This window comes from Petaurus breviceps, unplaced genomic scaffold, assembly GCF_028583685.1.
Source record: "Petaurus breviceps papuanus isolate PSGF00001 unplaced genomic scaffold, PetGlider_PUasm1.0 189, whole genome shotgun sequence".
Lineage (NCBI taxonomy): Eukaryota > Metazoa > Chordata > Mammalia > Diprotodontia > Petauridae > Petaurus > Petaurus breviceps.
This window is the reverse complement of record NW_027185809.1, coordinates 39194022-39218029: the sequence shown is the minus strand read 5'-3', so window position 1 is coordinate 39218029 and position 24008 is coordinate 39194022. Positions and strand designations below refer to the sequence as shown.

General features: G+C 36.6%; 1 protein-coding gene across 3 annotated transcripts in view; it reads right to left on the bottom strand.

Annotated features, from left to right (window-relative positions):
* The window catches only part of NRXN3 (neurexin 3), a 2132730-nt gene that overhangs the window by 198237 nt on the left and 1910485 nt on the right, over nucleotides 1-24008 (bottom strand). For all 3 annotated transcript variants that reach the window (XR_011169070.1, XM_069092330.1, XM_069092331.1), the window contains exon 17: nucleotides 18478-18649. Coding sequence is in view for 2 of the 3 variants with exons in the window: in XM_069092330.1 (XP_068948431.1) it covers nucleotides 18478-18649 (172 nt within the window). In the remaining variant the exon portion in view is untranslated. The remainder of the gene's footprint in view (nucleotides 1-18477; nucleotides 18650-24008) is intronic.

The following is a 24008-nucleotide window of genomic DNA, read 5'->3' as shown; positions in this document are numbered from 1 at the left end:
GATAGATAGATAGATAGATAGATAGATAGATAGATAGATAGATAGATAATAGTGGTGACTCAATTTTGTATCACCTGTCGTTTGGAGGTCTTTTAAATCATCTGCTTCTTTGACAAATATAGTTTCTCAATGTGTAATTCATTGGAACAACAGACACCTTGCTTCAACCTGAAACTGATATTCCAAATGGAAATTGCCTTGAAACTATTTTTCCCTTTTAAAGAATTTCTTCCAACTATTCTTGTAGAATAGTTTTGAAGATGTGAAACATATATTCATACAATTGGGATCAATTGTGTAATGGTAAGGGAATTTGAAGATCTTCCCTACCCCTTAATAAGCCTAAAGGAATTTGAGAATCTTCCCTCATTTGACAATATACTATGTCCCCAAGGAGGCTGAATGTGGTCACATGGAGCCTGTGGTGGGAGAAGTTTACTGAAGGGGTAGAGCAGAGCTCAACAGGAGAAGCTTGCTTAGGGGAGGCTTGTTTTTTCAAGAGGGTACATCTTTTTTACTTTGTAATTAGGCAGTGGGTCACGAAGGTTGTGATGTCTTCTGATCCTGGAGAGAGGGCTATATACAACTCTGAAGTGAGGTTTTGCTTTGGAGCTTACTTATAGGAAGACTTGTGTGATTTAAACAGAGGAGACTCTGGGCAGCCATTGAATCCCCCAGCTTTGAAAACCCAGATGTTGGTTCTTCTTTTTCTGGTAACTAACTGTATATATGTAAGGGTCAGACAGTGAGAAGCTCTGTCTGTTGAATTGTGTTATTTTCTCTTTTTGTATTTTTTTTCTGCTTCTAACTTGTTTGTATTTTCTCTGAAGTTTGGGGTGCTGACTTTTTCCCCAAAACTAGGTAAATGACATATGTTTGATTAAAGTAAGATTGTTAACCCCTTTTGAATTGTTTTCCTTCAGAAAAGCAGATCTAAGAATCTGTGCTAGCAGCCATCCTGGGTATGCTAGGGTGCTTGCTGCTACAAACTGTTAGAAGAACTATCTATATCCTCAGTGATTTAAGAAAGTATAGCATTTTAAAGGAATTTCAGATATTCAACCAACTGGCATTGTTAAATATTAGCCGTGTATCATTTAGTGCAAGATTCTGCATCTAGTTTATGTATATAATGGTAGCAGAGTCAAAATTTTCCCAATGAACATTAGAGAATTCTATCAAAATTTTTCCAATGAACATTAGGGAATTCTATAGCTGTTTTATATGTAGTTTCTTGTTAACATTACTTGCAAATTAATTCAAATCTATCTATTTGTGAGAGCTATCACATAGCACCAAATCTGATAGCAAAGGACAACAATAAATACTGATCTATTTGAGTTGAGGAAAAATGATCTAGAGACAGCTATAAGGTTATGGCATTATTTAAAAAATACAGAAAAGCAAACGAATGCCCTGCATTCTTAATCTTAAAAGACTAAGCCATATACTAATGTGTCCATGGTAAAATGTGACCTGGTAAAAAGGGAAGAATAACTTTGTCTGTAGAGGAGCTAAAGAGATTGGTCAAGTGAGTATTCTGTGGGGGCCATAGGGCCCTACACTCCAGAGAGGAAAGGATTGGGGTCAAAATTCTACTGATTCAGTCAAAACAAACAAACAAATTAAAAAACAACCTAGAGCTTTATGAAGCAATGCAGAAGTACTTCTAAGATCCAGAAATGGTGGTCCATGCCTGTAACTGCAGCAACCAGTGAGAATGAGGCTCATCGATGGGTTAAGCTCAGAATTTCTGAGCTGAAGAAGATGAAGCCAATCATATATCTGCATTAAATTGAGCACCAATTTTTGGGAGGAGGGAACTAACCAGCTGCCTTAAAAAGGGTGAACCAGTTCAGATTACAATCAAAGCAGGTCAGAATTCTCATACCAATCAGTACTAATATCAGAATGTGAGTAACCAGTACCTTCTAGCCTTGGAGAGTTAGGGAGAACTACCAATCAAAGTCAGGAACATAACTGTTCTCCATTCCCATCTACACAGAGTAGGCATTTAGAGCTTCTGAAGGGGAGACAACTGAACCCAATAAGGGAGAAGTAGGAAGGTTAGTGGTCTCAATCCCTTCCCTTGCCAACCAGCTAATACTGGAAAAGTTTAGGATGGGATGATGAAAGACTCTATGGGATAGTTAAACTGAACTTTTCATTCCTTCTCCATTTATAGATAAATTAGTAGAAACAGAAAGGGCTAGTTTGGGATGAAAAGTCTCATCAGTGTGAGAATGGTGGATAGCTCACTTCTTAAATTTCCCCTATCCAGATAATACCAGACTTCTGGGGAGGATGAGTTTCTCTAGGGTAAGACGTTGTCTCCTCTCCTCACTCATGTTCTTGCCAGGGTCAGAATAGACAATGAGACACAATTGCCTCTTAATTAACGTCAAGTGTTCAAAGGTAGAAAAGAGCCCTTCATGATCTGACTGTGGGAATAAAGCCTTCCCATCGAAGTAACTTTCCTGTACTAGCATTAAGTCGTTGCTTTTTTTTTTTTAATAGCAATTATTTTTTGCTTCCATATAAACCTTAGAACCCAAAGTCACATTTAGGATAAAAAGAAGAGGTAGGGAACTACGAGTATAGAGTAAGTTACATCATAAATGGGCAAAAAATCACTTGAAAGGCAGAATTGACAGTAGCGCCATGGATGAGTCAAGGTCTTAATGACCTAAAGTGCAAACAAAAGAGATCTATGAACTGATGCAAAGGGAAATAAGGAGAACCAAAAGGGGGAAAAAAAACAACAAAATGAGTGCCACAATCTAAACGAAAAGGAAACTGAACCAAATATAATGGAAAAAAAAACAGTGAAGTTCTGGAGAAGAAATAAAAGTATCTCTTCTACGACAGAGGCAGGGAACTTCTAGTACAGAACATAGTAAATGTTGTCAGCGTTTGATGCTTTTGCTGCTCTTCATCACAAATCACAAGGAAGGGTAGACCTGGTGGATGTGCAAAAAATTACTATAATATAAAGACAAAGGATTTCAATAAAGTTTAGTTTAAAACTTTTATAAAAAGAAAAAAAACACTGAAATATTAATATTTTAACTGACCACTCAAAAGAGACATATATTTATATTCATATATATGTGTCCATTCAGATTTCCACACATCTGTGTGCATGTCATATCTAATGATTATGTTTCTGACACCAATTATTATTTCTGACACAAAACAATTATTAAAGAGTCATCACTTTATTTGCATTTGTATTGTCAAGGCCAACCACTTAAGGAGGATATTTGTTTCTTACAGAACTACCGTTAACTGAACAATTGCTTGATTTTGTTACTTTTTCCAATTTATTATTAAGCACCCAAGCTAAATTAACACTTTTATACATTACCATTTCTAGTTAAAGCATAAGGCCTTGACAATACAAAATGTAAATAGAACATTAATTGTTGCTCCCTGCTCATGACTTTAGTCATTAATGAGAGAAGGATTTCATAGTTTTATCAAGAGAAAGAACTTTATCTGCTGAATGTTCTATGTGATGACTTGTGGGCACTCATAATTAAGACATAATCTATTTAATATTACCTCAATAGATCCTTTTTCCCATGACATTTGTTGAGATGTCATAAAAACACCCACCATAATGATCTTAACTTCCCTGAAACATTGTTCAGTGGATAATACCAGTTAAGCCTAGATCCAGGGTTATCCCACTCTGTGAGAAATCTTTCCTATCCCATTCAATTATCTAGTTCCCACAGAACTAGCTGTGTCTTTTAGTATTGTTAGGCCTAAGTCACTGTATTGATAGGAACAATTAATGAATGGTATTAGTTGGGGGATACTAGCAGTATATTTTTGAAAGGGGTCATGAGATCGATTTGATGGGAATGATTCAGTATATTTCATTTATCATTCCTGTGAATGATGGAGTTGAACTGAACAAAGAAAAATTGGGGCTGAGTAGGTGATATCAGAAAGATCTATTCTTTTTCAAAAGAGGAAAAGGAAATGCCATCATTTGTGACATTTTATACCGAACTAGACAAATCACTAAAGTCTATATCATAGGCAATATTTCTGAACTGGCCAGGGAAATGGACTAGATGACCTAGTATTCTCACTATCTCTAATTGCTATATTCCTTTGAATTTCACCTCTCAGAAATCTGCTTTCATCTTTCCAATAATGATCCAAAAGAGATTAAAAGAAGTCCCTTGAGTGACTCAATCTGCCTGAGTTCATGCAGCAACTACAGATGAACCAATGCTGTCTTGTCAAATAGCACTTATAGCATTAGTGAGTATACCAGATAATTAGATTGAGTTGCAGGGAAGAGTCCAATTTTCTGATGCTTCCATCTTTTTATTAGTTATTACTGGAAACTGTTGATTATTCTCATTGCAGCAGAGTTCACAGAAGGGTTTGCATCTCCTGTTCACCCAGATAACCCAAGGATTCTGCCCTAACACCTTACTTTGGATGACTGTTCAGTAAGGTATATAAGTAATAATGAAGGCACAGAACTAATTTCATCCTTCATCTGACCTGCTGCCTTTAAAGAAGAATCGGTGCTGTGCGTGTACACAAGTCTCTAGCACTGTGACACAGGAAGATAACTCCTTAATCTACATTTTGGGAAGTGGGTAGTCTTGATGGTTTCTGGTTCTCTCTTGCCTTTCTGGGAACAAGGGTAATATCCGTATCAGGGTTGTTGTATGCTAGCTATGTTAACCTAAAACCCCACCTGGCTCTTGGATTCTAGCAGGCAATGAGACCTGAACAGCATTCATTCTATGTTCAAGTTGTTGATCCCCCGGTCAACATGTAGCAATGTGGAGATGCTGGGAATAAGATGAAGGAAAAAAAAACAATATATATACAAGAAAGATCAAACATATATCACGATTATTCCATTTGAGAACAACACTTTGGATACCAGATAATTATGTAGCATTCTAGGGCAAGAAAACAAAATTGGAATTAGCTCTTAAGGTCTGAGTTATGGACAAGCCATGGTTTTCTAAATCAAAGGGTCATGGGTCAAAGGATCTAGAGGTCATATACTCTATCACCTCATTTTACAAAGAGGATATGAAGATCCAGAGAAATCAGGTGATTTCTTTGAGTTCACAAAGCCAGTTGGGGAATACAGTTAGGAAGATAAAACTAGTTTTCTGGTTTAATTTCTAACACTCTTTCCTCTATACCATGTTGGATTTAAAAAATGCAGATTCAGGACTGAGTGGAAGACTAGCATCGTCTCAGCATCCCCAATATTTTCAAAAAGAATAGATATATGGCATGAGGTAGATTGGACAGAAGTATAACTTAAAAGCTCTTGTCAGTAGGTTAAAGTTGATCTAGACTGGGAGAAATTAAAAGTGACTAAATCTGGACAGGAAGGATACAAAGAAGAAAAAATACTTGTGGCAAAACAGGGAAATACTAAAGAAGAAATTTGATGCTCCTGAGAACCTGAGAATGGCAATGGAGCAATTAGGACAGAGACTGTGAAGCTAGGGAACCTGTGAATGACAGAAAGGAGGAAAGCATTTCTCCACATAAACAGAAACCCATTTTGGATGAACAGAGCTTATCTTAGCTGAGTAGAAGCAAGAGTACTTGACTTGTACTACAAAGTTTATTTTGCATTCTACCCTTGCATTATGCAGTAGTACTATTTTAATGTTAACAGAAATTTATTAGGATAGTTGATACTGAGTGGTGAAAAATTGTATTTGCATTTTAAAAAACACAGTTCACCTGTTTCACTCAATTTTCCATGCCCAAATAAACCTCAACACAAAGCTACTATGTTCAAAATATCCAAAACATGGTCCTGGGGGGTGGGTTGTCTCAGTTAATTCACATATTTAGCATTAGCTTCTCATTCCTTATCCTATCTGTAAGGGAAGCACTACAGAAAGTCAAGAAAATGAAATTTCCTTCTGCCTTTAAATCCTATTTGGCAATGGGGTCACACAGTTGGTAGAGTATTGGAGTTGGAGTCTGGAAGATTTAAGATCAAATGTTGCCTAACAGACTCACTAAGTGATTTCGGGCAAGACATGACATCTTTCTCAGACTGTTTCTTCATCTGTAAAATAGCAATAATAATAGTCTCCCAAAGTTAAGATGATCAAATGAGATGAATCGCTGAGCAAACTTTAAAAAGATATATGAATTCTAGTTACGATATTAGTTTATTTTATCATATATAAATTTATAAAATTTAAGGTTGAAAAAATAACATTAAAGACCATCTGAGCCAAACCCTAGCACTACCAACAAAGTGACATTTCTTCCTAAAGATCACAGAGGCAGCAATTTGAGCAGAGTAGAGTTTTGGGCCTATTTCCTCTGCCTCCAAATTCAGGATACTTTCCTCTATAGCACATAAATTTTAGATATGTAAAAATCTTCAATTTTTCATAAAAATCACTCCTCATTTTTCTGCACATTTTCACTGGCTGTCCCCCTATGCCTAGAATTCTCTTTCCTCATCTCTCCCTTCTGGCTCCCTTCAAGTCCTAGCTAAAATCCTGTCTTCTGCAGGAAAACTTACCCAATCTCACTTAATTCTAGTGTACTCTTCTTGTTGACTAATTCCAGTTTCTCCTATATATGGCTTGTTTGTACGTATTTATTTGCATGTTGTTTCCTCTATTACATTGTGAACTCCTTGAGAGTAAAGATTGTCCTTTGCCTGTGTACCTAGTACTTAATACAGCACCTGACATACAGATGTTTAATAAAGATTTGTTGACTGATCGTTCATTAACTGACACCATAGTACTTACCTCATGACAAGTCACTGAAAAAGGCAGTGAAAGTATTATTCTATAGATAAGGAAGCTGAAATCTAGAGAATTTAAGTCATTTACCCAGAATTATACAGCTAGTAAATTGCTGAATTAGGATTCAAACTCAGGACTTAGATCCAATGTTCTCCTCATTAAGCTATTTGGCATTTAACTGATCTATAGCTAGGTGGCACAGCAGGTAGAGCACTGGGTTTGGAATCAGGAAGACTCATCTTCCTGAGTTCAACATCAACCTCAGACCCTTAGTAGCTTTATGATCCTGGGCAAACACTTAACCTTGTTTGCCTCAGTTCTTATAAAATGAGTTAGAGAAGGAAATAGAAAACTACTCCAGTATCTTTGTCAAGTAAACCACAAAAAGGTTCACCAGCCAGACATGATTGAAATGACTCAACAATAATGAAAGTAGGATTTGTGGATATCATTTCCCTAAATGTCCCATATTCAGTGATAGCTAGCCAGAATTATTGTCCCCATCTTTGTGATGTAAGGCTATCAGAATCTTATAAATAAATGGAATAAAGATTCGGCATTGAATAGGTAAAATTCATTATATTTCTTTATATGAGCAAACTCAGTTTAATTAAAAATTGAAACTGGAAATTACAAGTTAGGTAGTAGTACATTTCTGAGTAAATGTTTAATAGTGCTATTACAATGCTCTCTGCGTGTGCTGAAATGGGCCAGTCAAGGCAGGGTTTTTGTGAATACTATGGTTTCTAAGTGAACTTTCATCTGTAAAGGGATTAATGGGGTTTTCCTTTTTAATTCAAATATGTCACTGCTTCTATGTGTATGTTGTCATCTGATAGGTACATATAAGTGTATCTTCATTTACTTATGTATTTCAGTTAGTTAACCTTCTTTGACATGGCAGCAGCCTACACACCTAAGGACCAAGGTTTAATTCCTATATAAACTAGTTTTCTTTGTACAAAGAAAAGATATTTCATAGTCATAAGACTGCAACTCAAAGCCTAACCAATTTTTTTACATTAAAAAATATGAATATGGTCAAGGGTGATGAGTAAGAGATAACAGTTTAACTCAAACTCAAAGCATACAGTGAGGGGGGTGAGTAGGATCATTATAACATAGTATGTCATAATGGGTTTCTGGGATGGGTTAGAGCTTTTAAAAAAATTAATATCTCAACTTTGTTGTGATTTGCATCGAGTAATGTCTTCATCAAATTGTCACCCTGTGTTGTTTGTCTTGGCAATGTGTTCTCTCTGGGTTCAATACCACCATCATCTTCAAACTATGTATCACAACCACTGCTTTGTTAGTTGTCTCTTTTACATATGTAAAGTTTTTTTATGAGATGTTTAAAAAATCCGTCAATGACATTTTACATATTCCTTCAACTCATGCTAACCAGAAGGAATGGAATACTTGCTGGAGAACCATGTAAAGACTTATCATTTGAAAAACCAAATATCATGAGGAAAAACCCTAGGTAAATTTCATTGGGGGTCTAATTAAATATAACAATTTCTATGAAATTCAGAGTTAAGAATAACTCCTTGACTTTAACTCATTTTTCTCTCTTTCCACTCCACCCGACATTTTCTGCAATTTTGTGTACTGGTAATATTGACAGGAATTTCAGAGGAGAGGAGTGGGTTATCTTTATCTCTTTGTGATGAGCCAAAATATGATTAGTATTGATTGAGTGAGTTATAGCATATAGTGCCTCTCATTGCCCTCAGTGCTTTACAGAATTGTAAATTGCATGTAATATGTGTGTGGGATATCTCTCCCCCTCCCCCACACACACACATCTCTCTCTCTCAATGTAGTATCTTTCTTGAAAAAGCTTATTTGTGTCGTAGAGACTTTACAAAGATAGACCGAAATTCCTAATATCTTTCCTTTGCGGGTATTAAACTGAGGAAGATTTGAAGATATGGAATGTTTTTCTTGTAGACATTATTAGATGGAGGCTAGGTAATGATTTCACTTAAAGTCAGAAAAAAAATCAATATTTTTTCTCCTAAATGCCTTATCCTAATGATTTTTATGCTATCAATGTACCCATTCTACAGGGAAACTCAGTAAGTGAGGTTATATAAGTTTTCCATGATAATAAGACAAGCATTGTCCTCAATAGATAGGACAAGACTTTGAATTTCTTAAAGGTTTGTGAATTTAATTAAACATCTTCCAATCAGCAATAGAATAAGCTTTTTAAATGCAATTACTTGGGAGTTCCTTTGTTCAGTCCTCAATGTAATCATCTAACAGGTATATCATGTAGGCAAGTCTATTTACATGCACGTTCAAATTGGCTTAGTTTATGTAAACCAGGTTTTGAAGAAGCTAAGGCTATCAGTTTGATCCCTGAACAGGTTTTACATATAGGGGGGAAAGGGCCATTGACTGTGCATAAATCCTAGCTAATAGTTGGGTTTTTTTTTTTCACATTGAATGTAATTGGATCTAAGGGAATGCATAAAAGACTAAATAATTCCATGACAAACCCATTCCCCTTAGGAATAGAACTTGCAGTCCAGATTATTTGCCACATAGATCCAGTCTTACATGATTGAAGATACATGCATAAAATTCAGTATCTTGAGTTATTCAATTTTTAGAAGGATATACTGGGGTCAGAAAACTAAAATGAGCACTGAATATAGTACCAGAGAAGCAAATCAGAAAAAAAAATTAATTCCCTCAATCACCCTCCTGCCCATAAGCCCTACCCAGTCCCAGAGGTATCCCTGATAAGTCTCATCTTTAGTAACTATAACAACCATCACTTTATCTGATGTAATTCCTCATCATTATAACAAGCTCAATTGTGTTTCATGTAATTCCTTTACAAATAACCTTGAGTCGTGTGTATGTCCGCTTAATATCTCAAGAGAGGATCTGGGTGTTCTCCCTATATTCCTACCCCCACCTCTTCTCTCCTAGGGGGAGAGAAAAAAAATTATCTCTGGCTGTCTTCTGGGTGGCTGCGTTTAATCTCAGGATTAGGCAGAAGCCTACAGTTCCCCTTGAAAAGCTTATCAGCTTCCAAGAGACATTTACAGGGAGAGAAAGGCTCTGGGTTTGATAGTGGTAATTGTATTTAGCTTGTAAGATACAAGGCTATTTATCTTGTGGCTGGAAAATCACAGAGTAGAAAAGAAGTTTGGCCGATATAACCAAAATTAAACCCCTCTTCATTCTTCCCTCCTTCCCTGCACCTTTGTCCCCACGCTCTCCCCATTCACCCTCCTACCCCATGATTGCTAGGCAAAAACCCAGACCTTCATTTAATAAAAGTCAACCCATTTGGCATATCTGCTTACAGATGATATGGAAAGGGATGACAGGATCAAAAAAGATATAGGATGTCAGTGCAGAGAAGTGGTCTGGTATTGCAATGAGGTTCATCTACTGGCAGAGAAGATGGAGATGGCATAGGTGCCCTGAACTATAGTGGCATTAGAAACAAGCATGAGACACAACTTTTTGCAGGGCTCAAAGATCCAATACTAGTGCATCCCAGTGAATAACCTGGATACATCTGGCAATGTTGAGTGTGATAAAAGGTGTCACATTCTGCAGTCTCCAGGAAGAAATATTACTCTAAAAAAAAAAAAAATAAAACAACAAAACCCTATCAAGTGAAATTCCAAAACTTCCTCTTTCTTGTTTTGGTATATGGGGGACAGAGGTTTGGGGAGGGGGATTCTCATGATAATCATCCATTTCTAGTAATAGAAATTCAGCTCCTCAGCTGTGGCCATTCTAAATTTCCATTAAATCTATGGAGGACCGTAACAGTGAGCAATTTCTCGCAATGTCCCTTGAAAACCATTGTGGTTTTGGAGACAATGAGCATAGGCTAAAGATCTGGCTCTGCTGATTATTAGCTCAGTGACCAGTGACTTCAATTCTCTGAACTTCCATGTTATTATTTGTAGTACAAACAATAATGCCTACTCTGCCCCCTTTCCTTCCAATACTCCAATGAACTATAAACTTATTGATGTAGGCTTTCCTTCTAACGATACAGATTGCAATTCATCCATACCTGCTTCATACCTCTTATCTATGCTTCACCTTAAGTTCACCACAGCGGGTCCACCCAACATTCTAAAGGTCTTCCTCTGTCATTGTCAGGTTACCAATGAAGCATTTAAGCAATTCACTGGTAATCTGTTACTGTCAGTATATGACCAGCTCATCTTTTATTTTCTATCATATATTTTTTTGATGGTCCTTTAGATAATTTCTCCTGCAGACTTCCTTTTTTTTTTTTGCAATGTTTTGCAATCTACTCACATGTACCACACATTGATCCATGGACCATTTTTGTGATCCCCCCCACCCCATATACACACACACACATTCCAATTCTTCTGTGGTTTTAGTATTTTATAGTTTGCTGCCACATAAAACCATCAGAAGAATATTGTTGTTAAAGAGATAAACTAGACACTTAGGGATGAATTCCCTGGCCCAAGGTAACCCAAGGAGTAAAATGTTATGAGGGATAAATGAGAAAATGCTTATCAATGCATTCTGCAAAACACAAAGCACCATACTACTTCAAAGAGATGGTATTATTTTTATATTGATGCCAAATGATAATTCTGTAGGAAAGAATGAGCTCAATTCCGTCAGCTGGCAGATTAGCCTGGTTCCTTTGGATCAAATTTGTTAAGCATTTGTGTGTGTGTTTGTATATGCATGCATATGCACATGTATATGTATATATATACATGCATGTATATACACACATATTTGCAAGTGTGTGTGGACCAACACACACACACATGCACACACAAAGAGGCAGGGCATGAAGATGGGCAGGAGAGGCATTTTACATCAAGATAATTTGCATAAAAGGACCTGCATTCATCTCTCAACTTCCTTGCTCTTGTCTATATTAAATCTGTACATAATAATAAATCATGTTTTCCTAATTGAAATCAGGTACAAAGTGCTCCCTTGTAGCTCCCTCTCACACTTAATTCTGCATTTAAGGATAAAGGTAACTTATAGATTTCATCAAGTCAAAATGAAGATACTGCATGAATAGAAGTCTAGAATCAAAAGGAACTCTAGCGAACATCTGGTTCAAGTGGGTTGATTTAATAGATGAAGATCATAAGATCATAATGAAGATCATTCTTAGAGATGAAGAAAATCATACAGCTAGTTAGTGACAGAATCTAATTCTAATCTAATAATCTTATTCCTGATCCTGTCCCTTTTTCATTATGTCATGTTGTTCTTCCCTCCCTATATCAAATCATGTTGAGCTATAAGAAAAACATCAGCTTCTTTCAATAGAAGCCCACTGAATTTTGATGAAGGAATTGGAGCCACTGAGTCAAAAGAACTGCAAAAAAATATGAAGACAAATGCTCTATACCCTACCTGTCAATTTAGGCCCTCAGGCCAAGCTACCTATAAAAATCCTGAATGCTGCCTGAACCAGATTAAAATGAAAGTGGGAAATGTTTAACAAAATAAATAAAATATAGATATATTAATTTCTTTTTCCTAAGTCAATATGAAGCCTGTAGGGATCTGTTTCTAATTGAGTTTGCCTTTACAAGTTTTTGAAATTTGATATATACAAATATGATTTAAATTACACTCCCTTCCAATCATCTTTATACCTCTGTTTCCTTTGGTTTTCTTCACCATTTCCTTTCCCTTCCCAGCTGAAACTGAAGGTAGATTTTGTCTTGCATGGATGAATGAGCAGGTAGATGTAGTTTATTTTAATGCATACTCCAAATCTGGCAAAGACTCAAATCTTCACAAGCAAAGGTAGAAAGACAGGCAAAGACAACCTCCCGGCTAGGAATTAATGAAAGACCAGGGCCTCAGGAATTTCAGTTTCATGTGAAGCTCCCAGATTTGTTTTTAACCCTTAGAAATCTCAATGACCTCAGCCTGTACATGTAGATCTACATTTAAAGTCTCTTTCAAACCAATGTAAAGGGTCCAGAATATGAAAAAAGCTATTGGAGTTTAAAATAAAACATGTCAGAGGCTTTCATTACCTGAACTAGCTTCTGTCAGGGACTATGGTTTATAGCCCATAAGGTTTCTTTTGGCCAAACAGAAAAAAAATATATTTTGCTTTACTTTGGGAATGGCTCTTGGAAACAGGGAAATGGTTATCCACAGGAAAAAAAAAATGCTCCCTGGGAGCTGACACCATGGGAAGACCATCTTCAATTTAATGGGCTCACTATTGCCTTCTTGTAACCCACAATTAATTCAGCTCAATAGTCACTCAGCATTTGAATGTAGTTTGCCATTGGTATTTTTGAAGAGAAAAGAAAAGAGAGCACATTAGTCTGTTATAACGTATGCGCAGAAAACCATCCTGAAGTCACTTAGTCTTCTGAACAGTAAACCATATTTAGTGTGGAATACTACTATAAAAGATCACTTTTTATATAGATGATCATATTCCTATTTCCCAGAGCCAGGACCAAATTGAAATAATACATAGGTTATCAAAGAATGGTAGTTCTGTTTATCAACCTTGTTAGGGGTTATCTCTTGAAATGTCATAGGACTATAAGGTTTAGAGCTAGAAAGGATTTGGGGGGCTGAGTTCAACTTCTCCTTTCAGAATCAGGGTGTCCCCTTAGTTTGATATACCTTGCCAACCTGAATGTGAGACAGCAGCACTTGATTTCCCAAGATAAATCTTGTGCTCCATTGGTGTCTTTGTGATGTGAGGAAGAAGGTCTTAAGGATGTTGGATGGAACCCTTGTTGCAAATTTATGTTAGAGCATGGATAAGAGTAGCATAGCATAGGCAGATAAAGATGGGTGGTGGTCTGCATAAACAAACAGAATACCCCTTGGAGAAGATCATAGATCTGTTAGAATGTATCTTAGGATACCTAGTCCCAATATGAGCAGGGCTTTACTCTTCCATGAATAAAAACATGCATATTTATCAATTGATCAATAAACATTTATTAAGCACCTTCTTTGTGCCAGTGCTAAGTGCTGGGTATATTTTTTAAAGAAGACAAAAAACAGTCCCTGCCCTCAAGGTGCTTACAATCTAATAAATCAAAATCACAGAAGGTTGGGAAAAAATTTTTAGAATTCATCATAAAAATCTCTTATTTTACTAGGGAGGCATAGGAAGCCCAAAGGCAGGAAATTTTATAAGAAATCTCACATAGCTAAATGGTGGAACTGGGATGTGAAATCATGTTTTTGAGATACTAGTTCTGTGGTTTTGTCTCAACACCACTCTTAAATTTCCATGATCTAGTCAGCCATAGGGATATTTAATAAATGATTCCGAACAATCTAATCTATCTCAGTTTCCAATAAGGACTCTAGTTTCAGGCTGAAATGAATTCCTTTTTCTCCTTAAACTTACTTTTCACCTTCCCACCTTCTTTCCCTTACCACTGCCTCCACAAGCTTTCAAGTCAAGAATGGAGGCATCATATGGAACATTTGTCAGTGCTTGAAAGGTCATTCTGGGCTGTTTGTTCTTTTATCTCACTTTCCGAGTCCCTGATCATTCTATGTACAATTTCAAAATGTAACAAAATATGACCCCCAAAAAAGGATGCTTTTTAAAAAAGTATTCTCTATTCCTGAACAAATTGTTAGCCAATTCCTTTTACATTAGTTCTATTCTCATTTTGTGTTCTTCTTGACTAACAGCTGGGATTCAAAAAGAATCAATCCTATATGCCCTGTGTCCAACTGGTCTCTGAACACTTCCTGGTTGGGTGTTCCAGTAAGCTCTATAAAGCTCTATCAATGCCCTTGAGAAGACTGCACATTTCTGAGTGGTGGAACCTCAGTGAAGCATAAGCTCTCTGATACCATGTCCTTTGAACAGGAGCTGCTCTGTGTTTCTTTGCCTTCTGAGCATTAATATTAGACAAATGATGGTATTTCTTCATTAAATGTTTCAGTGATTATTATTATCTCCAAAACAGAATAAATACATGGATGGAGTAGGAAAGGTGTGAGAGAAATCAGTGTTTCAGCAACCATCTGGGCATAATGGGCTGATTGGTTCAATGAGGCTTGGGCTCAGGAAGATATTTTTGATGACATCTTTAAAAGGAAGTCACTCGTTTTATGTAGCTGCTATTGCCAAATTGTGCTTAAAATATAGTATAACACTTTACTCCAAGGAATTTTTCCAATACTCCAAGGAGGTAGGTTGGAAAGAATAAAATTTTGTAAGCTAAATTCTTCCCATTTTGCAGGTGAGAGAATGTTGAAAGTATAAGAAAGTGAATCACTTTTAGTCTTAGTGCAAGCAAACTCCAGAGGTTAATACAGAAGTCAAGTCCTAACTTGGAGAATCATAAGGTTTTCTAATTTAGGTAGCTAAGGGTAAATGAGAATGGTTCATTCAAATATCTAATGCTATTTCAGTGTAATATTATACCGAGACAGAGGAGTGCAAATAATGAATTCTGTGGTGTCATATATTTTATTCTAATTATGCAAAATAGGGCAATTAGCTCTAGCATAGTAAAAATATACAAAGTAAATTCGAGTAATGTGACCACTTCATAGTATTCATTATTCTCACTAATCGGGACCTTATTGTAAGCCCATTATCAATGTTTTAAGAATGACTCTGCACAAGCACATTGCTGCCTAGAATGGACTTTTACTTCTACATTTTTTAGTAACCTAACCACTGACATACAGATTATAAAATCAATTTAGAGTCACAATGGGACTTAGGGATCATTTCATCCAGGGCTTCTTGAAATTGGGTTTATACATACACACATATGTGTGCATGCATATATGCATGCATATGTATACATATGTGTGTGTATACATGTATATGTGTATATGAGGATTATAGCAATGGCTCTCACTACTTTATAGGGTAGTTAGGGGCAGAGGGAGAATTGAATGAAATAATGATTGTGAAAGTTTGAAAAATTTATCAATTCCTTTATATAGAGCTTTCCATGTTAGATATAGCTGGATGTGAAGCTAGGAAGACCTGAGTTCAAATCCAGCTCTGACACTTACCAGCTATGTGACCCTGGGCAAAACATTAAGTCTTTCTTTGCCTCAGTTTCTTTAATAGTAAAATGGGGATAATACCCCTCTCCTAGGATGGAGAGAAAATTAGAGACTGCCTGTAAAGGACTTTTTAAACCTTAAAGCACTGCATAAATATTTTATCATTATTTTGTTTTTAATGGAGTCTACAAAACAATGATTAAAGATACCAGTTTTTTCCCTTTTCAGGAAAGAAATACTGCTAAAGAAAGGTTCAGTTACACAAGTTGCAAAGCTGCACATCATTTCAAACAGAGCACACAAAGAATTTCTGAGACAGACAAACACTGAAGGGTCAGCAGGTTGCTTACACATCTATAGCTTCACAATGACCAAAGATATGCAAGTTCTATTGCTGGCAGTTTAGCTTTGTATTTTCTGTGTGAGCGTAGGGCATGTGGTTAATACCAATTTAGAAAGCCTTGAAATTCCTAATAGAAACATAGACAGACCCTCCAGCAGCACTAGCAGGGCCAATGATGATATTCACAGAGAAGGATTGATTTTTTTTTTCTCTATGAGCAAATGAACAGCTTCTAAGATCTCTATCCATTTTGGTTTTCTCCCCCTCTAGGGTTTAAATAACATGCATTTTGAAAAGAAAAGCATTTCTATTAGTATCTTGCATTTGGATGCCAGGGAAACATCCTATAAAGCCTCTGGCTATTTTCAAAGCCTCATTCTCTATAGGAATGCCTTCATCAAGGACCATCTGTGACAACCCAAAAGTGCTAAAAGAAGGTAGAATTAACAGCCACAGGGTCATTTGGTTACTGTATGAAAAGTGAGATAGTGAGACCAAAGAAATAGAATTAATTTTCAAACATCTTTGTGAACCTAGAATGCGGATTTGTTTTGTTTTCTTTTGTTTTTGTTTAAACCTTGTGTTACAGAGGAAAGACTGCATATACTGAAGCTATCAAGAGGCTATAAATTGAAACAAGGTTGACTTAGATGTGGCAATCTGATATTTTAAATAATGGGTTAAGAAAGAGTCCTGAGACATGGTTAGGTGTAGTGTGCCTTGGGTATTTCTCTCGAGTAGCATAATTAAAAGGTAAACTGTTTATTAGTGGCATTTAAGTGTTTGGTAAAATTCTCAGGGGTTTACCAGTAATCATCTGTGCTCACCTCATTGGGAGGTAGAGTGTGACAAAACTTAGGATCTAAGGCAAAGGATTTGTTCTGTAAAACTTGGAATCAGTCAAAAGGCTATACCCAAGGAACTAGAAGGCCATATGTGGCCTCAAGGCCACAGGTTCCCCACCTCTGGTCTAGGTAATGGTGGCAGCACTCATGTTTAGTAAGAAATTTCACGTTAGAGAAATATGTGACAAGCAAATCGACAACATGAGTTGACCTCTGAATTTGTGGCACGAAAATCCCCTGACCAGGTCATCTTTAAGATGAGTCAATTCTATTTCATGTGATCACAGAGGAAAATATAACAACACTGTGAAAACTGGGATAGAAAAAGGGAGAAAAGGAAAGTGATGTTTGAGCAGCCCCCATTTAAAGTAGTGAACTTTCTCTCATAATGCCCTTGGTAATATGGCTCTGGAAACTGTCCTGTAAGTTCTTTCAAGTCAAAATTAAAGCAAAGACTTAAACATGCATACTCAATAATAACAATTATAATACCCTTTATCCTAAAAATGCCTACTAGGCCTTAACTTTAAGACAGAAAAGTAAATTGGGGGAAAGAGGGAGATAATATTTAAACAGGTTAACATTATGGCTGCAGTTTGGTCTTAACTTTCTTTTCATTGACACCCACACAAATGTGAGATGTTAGACCACAGATTCATTCATATACCAATTAAAGTTTGTAACACTTGCAGTTAGAAAGACCATTGTCATCACTATCATAATTCTACCTTTTATTTAAACTCGCTAAATGGCAACATAAATACCAGAGCTGATATCAACATCACCTGGATCTCTCTACTAGATTCAGATTAAGGTCAAGAATGTTGAATGTCTTTTGTTCAGTTATATATTTTTCTGGACTACCATTTAAAACAAGCTAATTATGATACAGGTTCCTTGATTTAAAACTGGAAGGGACTGCAATGGTCATCTAGTCTACTTGTTTCATATAGCCAACCATTCTCACACATTCAGTATTTACAGATGAGGAAGCAGATCCATAGAACTTGAATGACATCTAAAGTCACACAGATATTAACTGGCAGAGTCAGGATCTGAATCCCTATCAATGAACCCAAACTTGGACAGACTGCAAGAGACAGTAGAGGACAGAAGGGCCTGTCATGTCATGGTCCATGGGAACATGAAGATTTGGACATGACTGAATAACAATAACCTTGGACTGCAAATCCAGCAGCCTTTCCACTATACCACATTTCCTCCCTAGATTAAGTATGAGCCAGCCAGAATTAGGTAGGTGATCAATGTGTTGTTTAAGCAATACCTGGTTAATAAGCCTCCAGAAGCTTTCTGTGGTGCTCTAAGACCAACACTATGTTTTTCTTCACTCATATAAAATCCACAAAGATGAGTTTATACTTATATTTTAATGATTTGGTGGCAGCCCTGAGAAAATTCCTATTAAAGAAGGAATGAATGGGAATTTGAAGGGGGGGAGGAATTAATATAAAATGTGTACCTGAGGGATAATGTTCATTCACTGGCCAGTTGTCAACCTGAAGCGTGGCATTGCCGCCATTCCTGGTGAAACGAACAACATGGTATTTGCCATCATTTACTGGGGTACTGTCTTCTTTGATGGAGATATCCACTGTGCCAATGTTGAAGACCACTCCTATTTTACCCTGTTCCTGAAAGACAAAATAGAAAAGGGTACCATTAGAATCTATAGCAAAGTTTATTGACAAAGTTCCAATTTTCTCAGTCAGTAAGCATGTATTAGATACCTACTGTGTGCCAGGCACTTTAGTAGGTATTGAGAATGTAAATATAAAATTGAGACCATCCCTACATCCACAGAACTTATATTCTATTAGGGGTCATACCATGGTGGCATATAAGTGAGTATTAAAAACAGGATACATACAAGATAATTACGCAGTGAGTTGAGAGGGGCACAAACAACCAGGGGAATCAAGAAAAGCCTCTTAAAGGAGGTGGCACTTGAGATAAGGTTTTCAAAGCTTAGCTTCAAGAAGCCCCATTCAGGAAAGCAGATGCCTGAGAAGTATAGGTAAGGAAAGAGACTATTACAAGCATAAGGACAGCTTGTGCAAACAGCAATGCTGAAGATCCCAAGGGTGAGACCCTAAAGGTATAAACTAGCTTTCATAAATAATTCTTAATCCATAATTGCTCATGTAATATTTCTCTTGGAGTTTTCCCACAAATATTGATCATAACTGATAACATAGAATAATATATATGCATATATGTATGTGTATAATATAGATATGCATTCCTACAGTGTTTGTCATCTTAAGAATTAAAACCACTAGTATCATTTGAAAAATTAACAAGCATTTAAGTACCTACTAAATGCTAGGAACTGTGTAATAGGTGCTAAGAATACAAAGACAAGTCAAGGCAACAGTTTGACTTGTTGATTTGACTGAACTTGTTCTAGGTTCTGTGGCTACACAAAGTCAAAAATAAAATAGTTTCTACCCACCAGAAAGCTACATTCTATCGGAAAATATATCATAAATACCTACATGTACATACACAGAACATACAGAAAATTAATTCAAGCAGCTCCAGGGATAAGACACCAGCAGCAAGGGGGATGAAGAAAGGTCTCACATGCAGAAGGTGGCAGATGAGCCAAGCTTTGAAGGAAAATAGGAATTCTAAGAGGTGGCAGTAAGAAGGGAGAGCTTTCCAGATACACTAGTGCCAGTGCAAAGGTACATAGATGGGAGATGGAATGTTTTATGTCAGGAGGTGAAAACTGGAAAGGGAGATTAGAACCAAGGTGTAAAGCGCTCTCAATTGCAAACAGGTGTTTTACATTTAAAACTCGAGGCAACAGTCACTAGGATTTATTGGGCAGAAGAATAGAAAATATGGTCACTTTGGTACCTGTATGGAGGCTGGACTGGAATGGGGAGAAACTTAAAACAATGAGACTGTTTAAGAAGCTAATTCAATAGTTTAAGCAAGAAATGACAAGAACCTAGGCCATCTTCTAGAAAGAAGAGTAAAGAAGTAAGCATCCTTTAAAGACAGCATCTCATAGAATAATCAGGGGGTGCTATTTTATATTTAGGGTCACTCAAAATTCCTTGTTGCAGAAGAGAACCATGTCAATCTCTGACTCATTATTATATTTCCTATGAAATATACATGGTTATTAGAAGACCTCTTGACCAGTTCAGTAAGGCATTGAATGCACTAGCCAGCAGGGTGACAGACTGGTTTAAGAATTCTCAGGAACATTAAGCAACTATTCCTTAGTCTTGTGGAACCTGGAAGACCCTCTCAGACTTCCAATCTTGTAGCTGACATTCTTTTATGTAATCTTGCTGTGATGCCAAGACTATCATTTGAAAAGTGAAAAATTAAACCAACCATTTTTCTACATGTCCACAAATAATTAGGGTAGGTTAACTTTTTTTTTTCTCCACCGCATGGACTGAGTTAATGACATCACATCCGCATGTTCTTACAGAGATAAGAATTCCATTACAGGTTGAATATATATGGAGTATACTTGATAGTGCATCCACAGTTGTTGTTTTTTTTTTTTAAACTGGTTATTTTGGAGAAGAGCAGACAGAAATATTTGTGTTAACTTGAATAGAACACAAACTCTCATTATGAGTATTCCACAAAGTCATTATCTGGTCACCATTATAAGAACATTTTTGTCACCCCTTTTGAAAATGGGATGGGATCATTGACAACAACTGAGGCAAATGAATGAATGGATTAAAAAATGCATGGAAATGTTTGTCATATGTCAAGCACTTTGCTAAGTTCAAGGGATAAAAACAGAAAGAGTGAGACAACTCTTTTCTCCAGGACCTCACCTTCTAATAGGGAGAGATGCTATTTGGAGAAAAGGCAAGCACTTAAAAGGAGTTTGGTCTTGGGGAATCACACGGATGGTGAGTTGATTCACCTATCATTTAAATGACATGCCCTTTTCAGAAGCAATAGTAGTATTGATTTGAATACAGTTCCCAGAAAAAAAAAAAAGAGAAGGATAGTATAGGTAACCACATATGCTAGATAGACACTCAAAGTTTCAAAGCTGAGTGGGTTAACTTTCTCAGTGACCAAGGATCTGGATTGCAGTGGCTGTACATATGGCAAGATGGCTTTCGTAGATGGGATGGGATATGAAACATGATCTAGTCTGAGACTGGCTAGATAGAGCGGGCTAGGTAAGTTTGTACTTAGAAACCTACGAATAGTCCCAGTAATTGAAGGTGAAGAGTTGTACTTTGGCATAGTGGAAATGCTTAGAATATAGTTTTGTCATCGTTGTCTGTAATGGCTTATTCAATGCTGCAGGAACCCATTTCTAGAAATATAAATGTCACCTATTCATTATAAATAGAACCAGAACTCTTCTTTATATAAATACCGTCCTCACTGTTATCATTACACCTTATAGTAAACTCATTTGGGAAGGGGGCAGGAATAACAGCATCTGTTGTGAAGATACTGAATCCACTCATCCAATCTGTAGTATTTTCTTAATGTTAAAATTTAGTCTTAATAAACCAGACTCTGTAATACTAAGATACATTATGGTATGCATATAATAGGTATTAAATAATCAACCACACTGATAATTATTTCTATGTCATTTCAAGGATATACTTGGGTAAGTGTGGACTTGAAGTGCTTTAAGAGTCCAGGAATTCCAACAGGTAGACTCAACATGCTGCTTGCCATAAATATTCTAGATAGCACTTCTTAGATTTTTGTCTGCTTATAAGTTCTTTTCCATTTTTTTTTTTGCTTTTTGGAGGTCAGTTGGGGTTAAGTAACTTGCCCAAGGTCACACAGCTAGTGTGTGTGTGTGTGTGTGTGTGTGTGTGTGTGTGTGTGTGTGTGTGAAGTGTCTGAGGCCACATTTGAACTCAGGCCATTCTGACTCCAAGGCCGGCACTCTACTCACTTGCCACCTAGGTGCCCCAGTTCTTTTCTATTCTTGTTACCTAAAAAGAGTATATGCCCAACTGATGACTACTTTACTAGAAACCCAGTTAAATCCCTAATTTATGAAATCTATCAAGGAAGTTACTCTGGGCCAATTTCCACATTATAGAACAAACAGCCAGAGAGAGGAAAAATTATGAGAGATTGGCGAGATGAGGAGTTGAGTTTTTGCACCTTATCTTCATACAGTCTGTATACCTATAGCAAATAGACTAGTGAGACTCAGAGTAGACATAACTACAATATGCTTATGCAGAGGTTATATAGGAAGAGTTTTCATAATAACTAAGTCATTCTAGACTCCCCTCTCCATCAACATCTCCGCACCTGTGAATGAACCATCAAGTAATTCCTCGAAGAATTTGTTTTAATTGCAGAAGAAAAAAAAACCAGCGTGTGGATCCCAGAATATTAATTCCATGACTATTGGTGATGAGCATATCATCTACTTGCCAGAGAGTGACTGTGGAACAAACAATAACCACTGCCAAACCACTTATTGCTCCCCTTCTCTGATAATTAGCAACTACGTGGAGACAGATTGCATGTAAGCATTGGGATAATAAGATGTGAAGTATAGGGATATAATTGGCCTTCTCTAACTAGCACCATCATCTGCTCTTGGAATGAATTCACAAAATTGAACCCTTTCTCAATTTTCTTAGCAGCCCAGACAAGTTACTGAATGACAGACTAGGATCAGAGATGGGGAGCTGGAAGAGACCTCAGACATCATTTGGTCTAACCTCTTTGTTTTACAGATGAGGAAACTGAGGACTGAAGAAGTTAAGTGATTTGCCCAAGGCCACATTGCTAAGAAAGGGCAGAGGCAGGATTCGTAACCAGGTTTTCTGATTCCACATTAAATGCTCTTTCAATCTTTTCAACTCCTGGAAATTCAGGAGCTATGAGTTTTAATTCTCATTGTCATTTTACTCTGTGAGACTCAACCATAACCTTACTCTTTTTGTCATTCCTGGAAAGGTCTTTGTAAACTAGAATACAGGAGTTTCTCCTAGATCACAGAATTCTTCAGAATTTTTTTTTTAATTTTGTTGTTCAGTCTTGGGAATTAGAAGTCAATAAATTGGCATTATGTTTCTGTGTCTCTGAAAGAGTATGGTGAGAAGGACCCTGAGAAAGACTGTAGTGAAGGTAGAATCAGTTTTGTTATAATAATTGGCTAAAGGTATATAGGAATATAATATATTGAATTCTCTCTCTATATATATATATATGTATACACATATTATATATTATTTATGTATATATATATATATGGAGAGAGAGAGAAAGAGGATTCAATATATTTCATATACTGAATACTGTGGGTGAAAGGAATATGACTGCTAACTAGGAGGTCAGTACCCATCATGAATTTAGTAATATTAAGGAATGTCCTAACATTTGCCTTGAGTAACTAAAAATCCTGAAGATTTTACTAATACAAGTGCCAACTTCTGCCTGAAGTCTTTTCTGATACTCCCAGGTTCTTGTGGCTTCCCCCAAGAAATTCACCTTACATTTATTTCATATATATTTATCTATGTACATCTTGTCTCTCTTAATAGAAGGTAAGCTCCTTGAGGGCAGAGATTTGTTTTTATCTCAGTATCCAAACTAGCATAGTACCTGACAATCAGTGAAACTATTAAGTGTCTATGTTGTGCCGGATTGGTATTATGTTTCTGTGTCTCTGAAAGAGTATGGTGAGAAGGACCCTGAGAAAGACTGTAGTGAAGGTAGAATAGTACCTTCCTACCTAGACACTGGCACATAATAGGGGTGTAATTAATGCTTATTGATTAATTATTATTATATCATTTGAATTTTACAATCCTCTGAGGTAAACATTGCAGACATCACTATCCTCATTTTACAGATAAGGAAACTAAGGTTCTAAGAGTTTAAGTAAATTGCCCACCAACATCACACATCTAATAGATATCAGAGATGACATTTGAATTCACATCCAACTGACTACAAAATCTGCCATGTTATCTACTGTGCCACTCTGCCAATTATGATGGAAAATTT